Consider the following 12,531-nt stretch of genomic DNA (forward strand, 5'->3'; position numbering starts at 1 on the left):
TGGGTTGTATCTGGACTGGGTTGTGTCAGAGGAAGGAGAAATGTGGTGTAGCTGGACTGAGTTGTAGCTGGACTGTGTTATAGCTGGACTGGGTTGTGTCAGGGGAAGGAGAAATGTGGTGTAGCTGGACTGGGTTGTAGCTGGACTGGGTTGTAGCTGGACCGGGTTGTAGTTGGACTGGGTTGTAGCTGGACTGGGTTGTGTCAGGGGAAGGAGAAATGTGGTGTAGCTGGACTGGGTTGTAGCTGGACTGGGTTGTAGCTGGACTGGGTTGTAGTTGGACTGGGTTGTAGCTGGACTGGGTTGTGTCAGGGGAAGGAGAAATGTGGTGTAGCTGGACTGGGTTGTAGCTGGACTGGGTTGTGTCAGGGGAAGGAGAAATATGGTGTAGCTGGACAGGGTTGTAGCTGGACTGGGTTGTAGCTGGACTGGGTTGTGTCAGGGGAAGGAGAAATATGGTGTAGCTGGACTGGGTTGTAGCTGGACTGGGTTGTAGCTGGACTGGGCTGTGTCAGGGGAAGGAGAAATATGGTGTAGCTGGACTGGGTTGTAGCTGGACTGGGCTGTGTCAGGGGAAGGAGAAATATGGTGTAGCTGGACTGGGTTGTAGCTGGACTGGGTTGTGTCAGGGGAAGGAGAAATATGGTGTAGCTGGACAGGGTTGTAGCTGGACTGGGTTGTAGCTGGACTGGGTTGTGTCAGGGGAAGGAGAAATGTGGTGTAGCTGGACTGGGTTGTAGCTGGACTGGGTTGTAGCTGGACTGGGTTGTAGCTGGACTGGGTTGTAGCTGGACTGGGTTGTGTCAGGGGAAGGAGAAATGTGGTGTAGCTGGACTGGGTTGTAGCTGGACTGGGTTGTAGCTGGACTGGGTTGTAGCTGGACTGGGTTGTGTCAGGGGAAGGAGAAATGTGGTGTAGCTGGACTGGGTTGTAGCTGGACTGGGTTGTAGCTGGACTGGGTTGTAGCTGGACTGGGTTGTGTCAGGGGAAGGAGAAATGTGGTGTAGCTGGACTGAGTTGTAGCTGGACTGGGTTATAGCTGGACTGGGTTATAGCTGGATTGGGTTGTAGCTGGTCTGGGTTGTATCTGGACTGGGTTGTGTCAGAGGAAGGAGAAATGTGGTGTAGCTGGACTGAGTTGTAGCTGGACTGGGTTATAGCTGGACTGGGTTGTGTCAGGGGAAGGAGAAATGTGGTGTAGCTGGACTGGGTTGTAGCTGGACTGGGTTGTAGCTGGACTGGGTTGTAGCTGGACCGGGTTGTAGTTGGACTGGGTTGTAGCTGGACTGGGTTGTGTCAGGGGAAGGAGAAATGTGGTGTAGCTGGACTGGGTTGTAGCTGGACTGGGTTGTAGCTGGACTGGGTTGTAGTTGGACTGGGTTGTAGCTGGACTGGGTTGTGTCAGGGGAAGGAGAAATGTGGTGTAGCTGGACTGGGTTGTAGCTGGACTGGGTTGTAGCTGGACCGGGTTGTAGCTGGACGGGGTTGGGTCAGGGGAAGGAGAAATGACGTGGTGTAGCTGGACTGGGTTGTAGCTGGACTGGGTTGTAGCTGGACTGGGCTGTGTCAGGGGAAGGAGAAATATGGTGTAGCTGGACTGGGTTGTAGCTGGACTGGGCTGTGTCAGGGGAAGGAGAAATATGGTGTAGCTGGACTGGGTTGTAGCTGGACTGGGTTGTAGCTGGACTGGGTTGTAGCTGGACGGGGTTGGGTCAGGGGAAGGAGAAATGACGTGGTGTAGCTGGACTGGGTTGTAGCTGGACTGGGTTGTAGCTGGACCAGGTTGATAGTTGGTATAATTCTACCAGGAAAGGTTCAAGTGAAGATCAAACTGATATATATTGGCTAAAGTTGACATTTGCATTTAGACTATTCTGACCCTGAAGGGGCCAGAGGGGTGCGGCCCAGGAGGGGAAATAGAGGTAATTTCTTTAAATCGCTACTTGTCGTAAAGTAATTGATGGGTTTGAACCCAATTTAGTCAGAAACAACCTTTGGGGAAGGGGAACAGATTTTGCATAAATGACCCCCATGGGACCAGAGGGGCAGGACACAATATGGGAAATAGAGAGAAATTCCTTTAAATCGCTACTTCTCATAAAGCTATGAATGAATTTAAACCCAATTTGGTAAGATACATCCTAGGGGTAAAGGGAACAACTAGTGCATTAATGGTGACTTGGTTCAGAGGGGCGGGGCCCAATAAAGGAAATAGAGGTAAGTCATTTAAATCGCTTTTTGTCACAAAGTGCTGAATGGATTTGAACCAAATATGGTCAGAAACATCCTTAGGGGAATTGGAATATATTTTGCATAAATGGTTACTCTGACCTCCCTGGGGTCAGAGGGACGGGGTCCAACACAAGTAAGTCCTTAAAATTTCATAGCTATAATTGTATTTTTGAAACCGTTGAGATCCCCACCCCATTAACCATATATAGCATTACTGGTCACCTAGAGATAAACACAATCCTGATGTAAAAATAGGTCCAAGGGTCTTGGTTCCTTTAAGCACAATCATGTTGTAAAATCAATCCCTGGGGTCTTTTCACACCCGTAGACAGTCTGGACGTCGTTTCTTGGTTATATCTTTTAAGCAGTTGAGATCCTCACACTATAACATCAACAAATAAAACTATTAACGAATTGAATATGAACACTATTTTGACGTTTGGTCAAATCCAAGCAGGTGAGCAATACAGGACCTCTGAGCCTCTTGTTGTATTTCCTCTTCTGTCTGATTCTGATATACATCATGTACAACACATTGATGTTTTTCTAAAATAAATACATATTTTACAGGTTAATTGATGTTTTACAAATCAATGCAAGATAATTAAGTGTTATTCAAGTTTTGAAACTGTTTTACTATAATAGTTGTAATTATATAATATTTCAGTTTGTATATTTTGATTTTGTATTGATCATTATGTTTTGTATGAGCATATTTTTGCTTTAGAATTAAAACATTTGTACATGTTGTGGAATGCCATTACCAACTTTGATGTAGAGAATTATGGTGTATTGGTCATGTATCCCTATTTGTAATCAGTATTTCTATTGGTCAACAGGAAGAGAGGTGGCACATGTGTGTTTGCCAACCCGGTAGCTAACTATGTGTGGGAGTCAGAACTATGTGTGATGGAAAAAAAGTTTATTTGTGCTCGGCCACAAGGTAGGACATAGAGTGATTATGCCAGCTCCTTATCGTACTATAACAAAACAGTTATATCATTATAGTATTGATCATTGTTGTTATACTCCTCTAGACAGGAGTCGTTACAGGATTGTTGACTGGCTGGACATGTATTAGGGGAAGGCCATGTGATATATTAGGGTTCTGAATCAAGTTAGATAACCAAGGTTATGGCCCTTTACACACAGCATTAATTTTATTCCTTGCATTTTCGCCCATATTCACTAAATTCTGTATACTTATGTGTTAGGATGGTAGAATGTTTCTTACTATAAACTCCGGTCTTTTTTTCTCCCTATGTGTACATTCATTGTTTGAAGGCCCAATGTTCTTGTTGGGACATATATATGTTGTATGATGATTAGGATAATTTACAAACTGAAGAAAGACAATGTGTATACACAATTGTTGAAAGGTATTTTATTACATTTTTACCAGTGAAATATCAAAAATTATTCATTCTATAAAAGTGATATTTTTCACTAGTGAAGAATATCATATTTTTCACTAGTGAAAAATATCACTTTTGCTGATTTGACCAATCAAATTAATGATTAGAAAATACCAAAATAATTGACAAATCAGAAAGCCCGACATATATGTCAGCACCTGGACAGGGGGAACTACTTTTTTTGTTTACAAATTATCGCTGTAGTCCTAGTTAGCATACGGGGTAGGGTTTTCGTTGATAAAAAATGTAATAAACAGAATATCTAACAGTGTCTTCAGTAAAACCAAATATATTTCACTCGTTTGGCTAATATTTTGATATTTTTCACTCGTGCTGCGCACTCGTGAAAAATATCAAAATATTAGCCCCACTCGTGAAATATATTTGGTATTACTGAAGACACTGTTAGATATCCTCTATGTAATATATTATAGAAAAGTTAATTAATATATATCCTGTGTTATCTGATTAATATACAATATATATCCTGTGTTATCTGATTAATATACAATATATATCCTGTGTTATCTGATTAATATACAATATATATCCTGTGTTATCTGATTAATATACAATATATATCCTGTGTTATCTGATTAATATACAATATATATCCTGTGTTATCTGACTAATATACAATATATATCCTGTGTTATCTGACTAATATACAATATATATCCTGTGTTATCTGATTAATATACAATATATATCCTGTGTTATCTGATTAATATACAATATATATCCTGTGTTATCTGATTAATATACAATATATATCCTGTGTTATCTGATTAATATACAATATATATCCTGTGTTATCTGATTAATATACAATATATATCCTGTGTTATCTGATTAATATACAATATATATCCTGTGTTATCCTACAGGCACCTGTCCTGATGGCTGGATTAGTAATGCTGAGAAGTGCTATCAGGTCAATACAGCTCCTAACTCACAAACAACATGGTTTGCAGCAAAAACTTTCTGTGAGAATCAGAAGACCAAACTTCTCACCATTGACAGGTACAAGCTAGGGTGGATCGAGAAAGATCTGATAAATGGCTGGATAAGTAGATTCTCATACAAGGGTGGATAAGTAGATTCTCATACAAGGGTGGATAAGTAGATTCTCATACAAGGGTGGATAATATAGATCCTCATACAAGGCTGAATAAGTAGATTCTCATACAAGGGTGGATAATATAGATCCTCATACAAGGCTGGATAAGTAGATTCTCATACAAGGGTGGATAATATAGATCCTCATACAAGGCTGGATAAGTAGATTCTCATACAAGGCTGGATAAGTAGATTCTCATACAAGGCTGGATAAGTAGATTCTCATACAAGGCTGGATATATATATAGAGGATCTGTCATGAGTTTCCCTTCATATTAGATTTATGATACGAGTTTTGAATTTTTTATTTTTGCGAGCCTCTGGCGAGCAAAAATAAAAAATTCTAAACGAGTATCATAAATCTAATATGAAGGGAAACGAATGACAGATTTTTTTTATCATATGACGTTTTCTTTCATCGTTTCCCATCAAAAACTGATTTTCTCTTTTGCCTTGAATCGTCACATCTCAACCAAATCACCCGAACCTTCGAAGTAGGTCAATTATACCGACGAGAGAAGAAATAGTTCTAACACAACTGACTCTTGAAAAGGATTCATTTTATTAAATACACGTCTCAAAACAAAATTTCAGCATTTTTTCATTTAATCTATAATAGATAAATTGTCCTTGGTGTTTGAAACAATGAGGAAAATATATTAGTTTGAAAGTTCATGAGCGACTGTTTTTGATGTGACGAAGCCGTGACGTCACTTGGCGCGATAATGGAGGCCTCGTTGTACAAATGTCTATTCGCTGTCGCTGTCGTACAGAACCATTGTACGGCGCCTTTTCACTGCTTTGTGTTTATCCTCGTCCTCGCGGGAGTTTATGGAGATGTGAAATGTTCCACCGTGAATATTCCCACTGAACATTGTGTTCAGACTGCCGTGAAAAGCGACTTTGGATGCCGATTTGTTGGCAGTGTTGTTTGTTTTGACATTACACGTCTTTGTCGACGACAGTGTCAGCATGTTATTCTGAGTAACCGTTGAAGGCAAGTTGTAACAAACTACATTGCCGTTTTTCATGAGGATTTTATTAAATAATGTTATTATTTGTTTATTTGAAAAGAATCTAGACTAGATATGTCTCATCGGACAACGCAACCGCAATTTTCTATCGGAGTTGAAATATGTTACTAGACTAGGGGTCATAAAATAGATGTTTGCCAGGCCTAATTTAACATCTTATAGTATAAATATAATTAAAAAACTTAGGATGTTTACATCTTGGATTTTATCTTTGATTGTACAATATGTTATGTTAATAGACCAATTTGTCATTCAGTTGATGTTTTTTCAAAGTTTACAAGCACTAGTCGCCATTTTTACGAGTCGTAGTAAAAAGAAGTAGGTCGTTCCCACGCGTATGAATACAGTTCTCACGGAACCAGCCAATCAGCGTACGTAGGTTAGCGAAAGGTGTTATTACACTAGTGTCATAAAGAAAATTTATGTGATGGGTTTATGACACCGTATATAACGGTAGTCATATGATAAAAATAGATCCTCATATAAGGGTGGATAATATAGATTCACCTGCAATGCTGGAGAAAAAAGATTCTCATACAAAGCTGGAGAAATATATTCTCATACAAGGCTGGAAAATAGAGTCTTATACACGCCTGGATAAGTAGATTCTCAAACAAGGCTGGATAAATAAATTCTCATACAAGATGGGTAAATAGATTCTCATACAAGGTGGGTAAATAGATTCTCATACAAGGGTGGAGAAATAGATTCTCATACAAGGTGTGTAAATAGATTCTCATACAAGGTGGGTAAATATATTCTCATACAAGGTGGGTAAATAGATTCTCATACAAGGTGGGTAAATAGATTCTCATACAAGGTGGGTAAATAAATTCTCATACAAGGTGGGTAAATAGATTCTCATACAAGGTGGGTAAATAAATTATCATACAAGGTGGGTAAATAGATTCTCATACAAGGGTGGAGAAATAGATTCTCATACAAGGTGGGTAAATAGATTCTCATACAAGGTGGGTAAATAGATTCTCATACAAGGTGGGTAAATAAATTATCATACAAGGTGGGTAAATAGATTCTCATACAAGGTGGGTAAATAAATAATCATACAAGGTGGGTAAATAGATTCTCATACAAGGGTGGAGAAATAGATTCTCATACAAGGTGGGTAAATAGATTCTCATACAAGGTGGGTAAATAGATTCTCATATATGGCTAGAGAAATCAATTTTCATACAATGCTGGATAAAATGATTCTCATAAAATGTTTTATAAGTAGATTCTCATACAAGGGTGGTAAATAGGTTCTCATGCAAAGTTTTTTTGTAACATGGTGTGTGACACATGTTACGCTAGGGTCCCTGTAGTTTTGTAACATTGTGTGTGACACATGTTACCCTAGGGTCCTAGGTTAGTAACATTGTGTGTGACACATGTTGCCCTAGGGTCCTAGGTTAATAACATGGTGTGTGACACATGTTGCCCTAGGGTCCTTGGTTAGTAACATAGTGTGTGACACATGTTACCCTAGGGTCCTAGGTTAGTAACATGGTGTGTGACACATGTTACCCTAGGGTCCCTGTAACATGGTGTGTGACACATGTTACCCAAGGGTCCTAGGTTTGTAACATGGTGTGTGACACATGTTACCCTAGGGTCCCTGTAACATGGTGTGTGACACATGTTGCCCTAGGGTCCCTGTAACGTGGTGTGTGACACATGTTACCCTAGGGTCCCTGTAGTTTTGTAACGTGGTGTGTGACACATGTTACTCTAGGGTCCCTGTAACATTGTGTGTGACACATGTTGCCCTAGGGTCCCTGTAACGTGGTGTGTGACACATGTTACCCTAGGGTCCTAGTTTTGTAACATTGTGTGTGACACATGTTACCCTAGGGTCCCTGTAACGTGGTGTGTGACACATGTTGCCCTAGGGTCCTAGTTTTGTAACATGGTGTGTGACACATGTTGCCCTAGGGTCCTAGGTTAGTAACATTGTGTGTGACACATGTTGCCCTAGGGTCCTAGTTTTGTAACATTGCGTGGAATGCCCTGTTATATTTGTCTGTTACAGTGATAAAGAGGAAGACTTCATACGCTCCTCAATAAGTGATCTACAGATATCGAGGACATGGCTTGGTTTCTCAGGTGAGTTTGTGTTTAACCTGCTGTGTGAGTTCAGTAAACCTCACTTTTACCAGCTGTAGCCTCGCATGAAAGCTGAAGTTACATATGTGTTGGTGAAGTTAGATGGGAGATATACAAATGGGTTTCGTCCGTCTGTCCATCAATCCGTCCAGATTCTCTTTCCGCACAATATCTTTTTAAGGAATGGTCAGATCTTGATGAAACATGCTTGTTAGACGTATTACCTAAACCCCTCGCTCAAGTTTGATTATTGTCATATTTCGCGCATATTTAATTAGGCTGCTTTGATCTGATTGGCTGGTTACTTTTCGCACAATATCTTTTGCAGGAATTATCGGATTTTGATGTAACTTGCTCGGTAGACTTGTTACTAATTATGATGATTACTTTCACATGTAATGATTCTAAATGCTATGTCATGTGTTTCATGTTTTTTGCATGTTGCCCACTTTAATTTCCTGTAATACAATATTTGCATGGGCAGGGGGATTTTGACTTCTATTCCCTTGTTTTTTTAGCAATGTTTCAAATTTGGAGCGTTATAGTTAACTTGATAATGCTTTCATGATTGAATGGTTGACTTAAAAATGTTTTCAGGATTCCAAAGTTAAGTTAATAATGATTTTATGATTTAAAAGTCAAGATTTAATATTATTTTCATGATTTAAAAGTTAACTTAAAATATTGTTTTCATGCCATCCTTTTCAGATGTAAACTCTACCAATAACTACCAGTGGATGAATGGGACCCTGATTTCCTACGGGTACAGTAACTGGGACACAAACTTCCCCAAACAGCATGGTACAAAGGTCACTAACTGTGGGATACTACAGATAGGTATGTCAGAAAAAAAAAAAGTTTCTTGTTACTTCTAGCAAAAATGTTCAGGGTCACCTACTGGTCCAGAAAAGTCAAGGTGACTAGGAAGTATGACCTCTATCAGACAAAAATCCTTTCCAGACCATTACACTTGATGGTTTCATGTTAATTAAAATTACAATATTTGTGATAGCTAGGAGACATCTTGGGAACATTTGTGATAGTTAGGATATATCTTGGGAACATGATGTGTCACGTACAAGAATTAGGTCACTGCAACTTCTTTTTTGACCTTTGAAGAAAATATTATTGATTTTTTTTCTCAAAAAAAATATGCTTTGATATTCACATACTAGGACCTTCCTGATTCTGGGCACATCTAACAAATGTAACGATATACACTAGAAGTTAATTTTGTGACAAATTTTGACCTTTGACTACTTATAAGTAGGAACATTCATGACATCATTTTCGAGGCATACATGTACTGGGTATCTGCTGTTCTATTTCATGTAGGATCTGAATAAAACTTTGTGAGTACATGAAGTCACAACACAGAAGTAGGTCACTGTGACCTATATCTTGAATTCCAAATTCTACCAGATCATTCTCCTTTCTGAATATGTCAGTATTATTATGCAATGTTGTTATGAAAATGTCTGTATGATAGGAAACAGGAAAACAGAGCATTGTTTGAGGTTACCTAAGAGCTATTGTTTGAAAGTCACCATAACTGATGATCATGTTCAAATCTAAAGATTTCATAATAATATAGGAGTTTTACATTGTTAAATACATAATGATATATACATTATAGAACATCTCTGTATACAGGTCCAAGTAGCAGCTCCTGGTCTAACGGCTATTGTTTTGACTTTCTTCCATTCATCTGTAAATCGGACCTGGTGAAGACTATTGTCTCCTTGAGCCCTCCACCTGGTAAGATTCACATTCTCCGATAATTAAACTCAATTAGTCTGAAGTTATCTTAACATCTACAGAATACCCGATCGTAATGATTGACCGTGGTTAATGTAACATGATGTTATATACAGAATACCCGATCGTAATGATTGACCGTGGTTAATGTAACATGATGTTATATACAGAATACCCGATCGTAATGATTGACTGTGGTTAATGTAACATGATGTTATATACAGAATACCCGATCGTAATGATTGACCGTGGTTAATGTAACATGATGTTATATACAGAATACCTGATCGTAATGATTGACTGTGGTTAATGTAACATGATGTTATCTACAGAATACCCGATCGTAATGATTGACCGTGGTTAATGTAACATGATGTTATATACAGAATACCCGATCGTAATGATTGACTGTGGTTAATGTAACATGATGTTATATACAGAATACCCGATCGTAATGATTGACCGTGGTTAATGTAACATGATGTTATATACAGAATACCCGATCGTAATAATTGACTGTGGTTAATGTAACATGATGTTATATACAGAATACCTGATCGTAATGATTGACTGTGGTTAATGTAACATGATGTTATATACAGAATACCCGATCGTAATGATTGACTGTGGTTAATGTAACACGATGTTATATACAGAATACCTGATCGTAATGATTGACTGTGGTTAATGTAACATGATGTTATATACAGAATACCTGATCGTAATGATTGACTGTGGTTAATGTAACATGATGTTATATACAGAATACCCGATCGTAATGATTGACTGTGGTTAATGTAACATGATGTTATATACAGAATACCTGATCGTAATGATTGACTGTGGTTAATGTAACATGATGTTATATACAGAATACCCGATCGTAATGATTGACCGTGGTTAATGTAACATAATGTTATATACAGAATACCCGATCGTAATGATTGACTGTGGTTAATGTAACATGATGTTATATACAGAATACCCGATCGTAATGATTGACCGTGGTTAATGTAACATGATGTTATATACCGAATACCCGATCGTAATGATTGACCGTGGTTAATGTAACATGATGTTATATACAGAATACCCGATCGTAATGATTGACCGTGGTTAATGTAACATGATGTTATATACAGAATACCTGATCGTAATGATTGACTGTGGTTAATGTAACATGATGTTATATACAGAATACCCGATCGTAATGATTGACTGTGGTTAATGTAACATGATGTTATATACAGAATACCTGATCGTAATGATTGACTGTGGTTAATGTAACATGATGTTATATACAGAATACCCGATCGTAATGATTGACTGTGGTTAATGTAACATGATGTTATATACAGAATACCCGATCGTAATGATTGACCGTGGTTAATGTAACATGATGTTATATACAGAATACCCGATCGTAATGATTGACTGTGGTTAATGTAACATGATGTTATATACAGAATACCTGATCGTACTGATTGACTGTGGTTAATGTAACATGATGTTATATACAGAATACCCGATCGTAATGATTGACTGTGGTTAATGTAACATGATGTTATATACAGAATACCCGATCGTAATGATTGACTGTGGTTAATGTAACATGATGTTATATACAGAATACCCGATCGTAATGATTGACCGTGGTTAATGTAACATGATGTTATATACAGAATACCTGATCGTAATGATTGACTGTGGTTAATGTAACATGATGTTATATACAGAATACCCGATCGTAATGATTGACTGTGGTTAATGTAACATGATGTTATATACAGAATACCCGATCGTAATGATTGACTGTGGTTAATGTAACATGATGTTATATACAGAATACCTGATCGTACTGATTGACTGTGGTTAATGTAACATGATGTTATATACAGAATACCCGATCGTAATGATTGACTGTGGTTAATGTAACATGATGTTATCTACAGAATACCCGATCGTAATGATTGACCGTGGTTAATGTAACATGATGTTATCTACAGAATACCCGATCATAATGATTGACTGTGGTTAATGTAACATGATGTTATCTACAGAATACCTGATCGTAATGATAGACTGTGGTTAATGTAACATGATGTTATATACAGAATACCCGATCGTAATGATTGACTGTGGTTAATATAACATGATGTTATCTACAGAATACCCGATCGTAATGATTGACTGTGGTTAATATAACATGATGTTATATACAGAATACCCGATCGTAATGATTGACTGTGGTTAATGTAACATGATGTTATATACAGAATACCCGATCGTAATGATTGACTGTGGTTAATGTAACATGATGTTATATACAGAATACCCGATCGTAATGATTGACTGTGGTTAATGTAACATGATGTTATATACAGAATACCGGATCGTAATGATTGACCGTGGTTAATGTAACATGATGTTATATACAGAATACCCGATCGTAATGATTGACTGTGGTTAATGTAACATGATGTTATATACAGAATACCCGATCGTAATGATTGACTGTGGTTAATGTAACATGATGTTATATACAGAATACCCGATCGTAATGATTGACTGTGGTTAATGTAACATGATGTTATATACAGAATACCCGATCGTAATGATTGACTGTGGTTAATGTAACATGATGTTATATACAGAATACCCGATCGTAATGATTGACTGTGGTTAATGTAACATGATGTTATATACAGAATACCCGATCGTAATGATTGACTGTGGTTAATGTAACATGATGTTATATACAGAATACCCGATCGTAATGATTGACTGTGGTTAATGTAACATGATGTTATATACAGAATACCCGATCGTAATGATTGACTGTGGTTAATGTAACATGATGTTATATA

At 37.9% G+C, this 12,531-nt stretch overlaps 1 protein-coding gene across 1 annotated transcript in view; it reads left to right on the top strand.

Moving 5' to 3' along the window:
* LOC117328744 overlaps positions 1 to 12,531 on the top strand; it is an 84,567-nt gene that overhangs the window by 21,530 nt on the left and 50,506 nt on the right. The window contains exons 7-11 of the mRNA XM_033886259.1: positions 3,072 to 3,175; positions 4,535 to 4,670; positions 7,833 to 7,906; positions 8,615 to 8,743; positions 9,560 to 9,664. Coding sequence (XP_033742150.1) covers positions 3,072 to 3,175; positions 4,535 to 4,670; positions 7,833 to 7,906; positions 8,615 to 8,743; positions 9,560 to 9,664 — 548 coding nt within the window. The remainder of the gene's footprint in view (positions 1 to 3,071; positions 3,176 to 4,534; positions 4,671 to 7,832; positions 7,907 to 8,614; positions 8,744 to 9,559; positions 9,665 to 12,531) is intronic.

Source organism: Pecten maximus, chromosome 6, assembly GCF_902652985.1.
Source record: "Pecten maximus chromosome 6, xPecMax1.1, whole genome shotgun sequence".
In the NCBI taxonomy this organism is placed as follows: domain Eukaryota; kingdom Metazoa; phylum Mollusca; class Bivalvia; order Pectinida; family Pectinidae; genus Pecten; species Pecten maximus.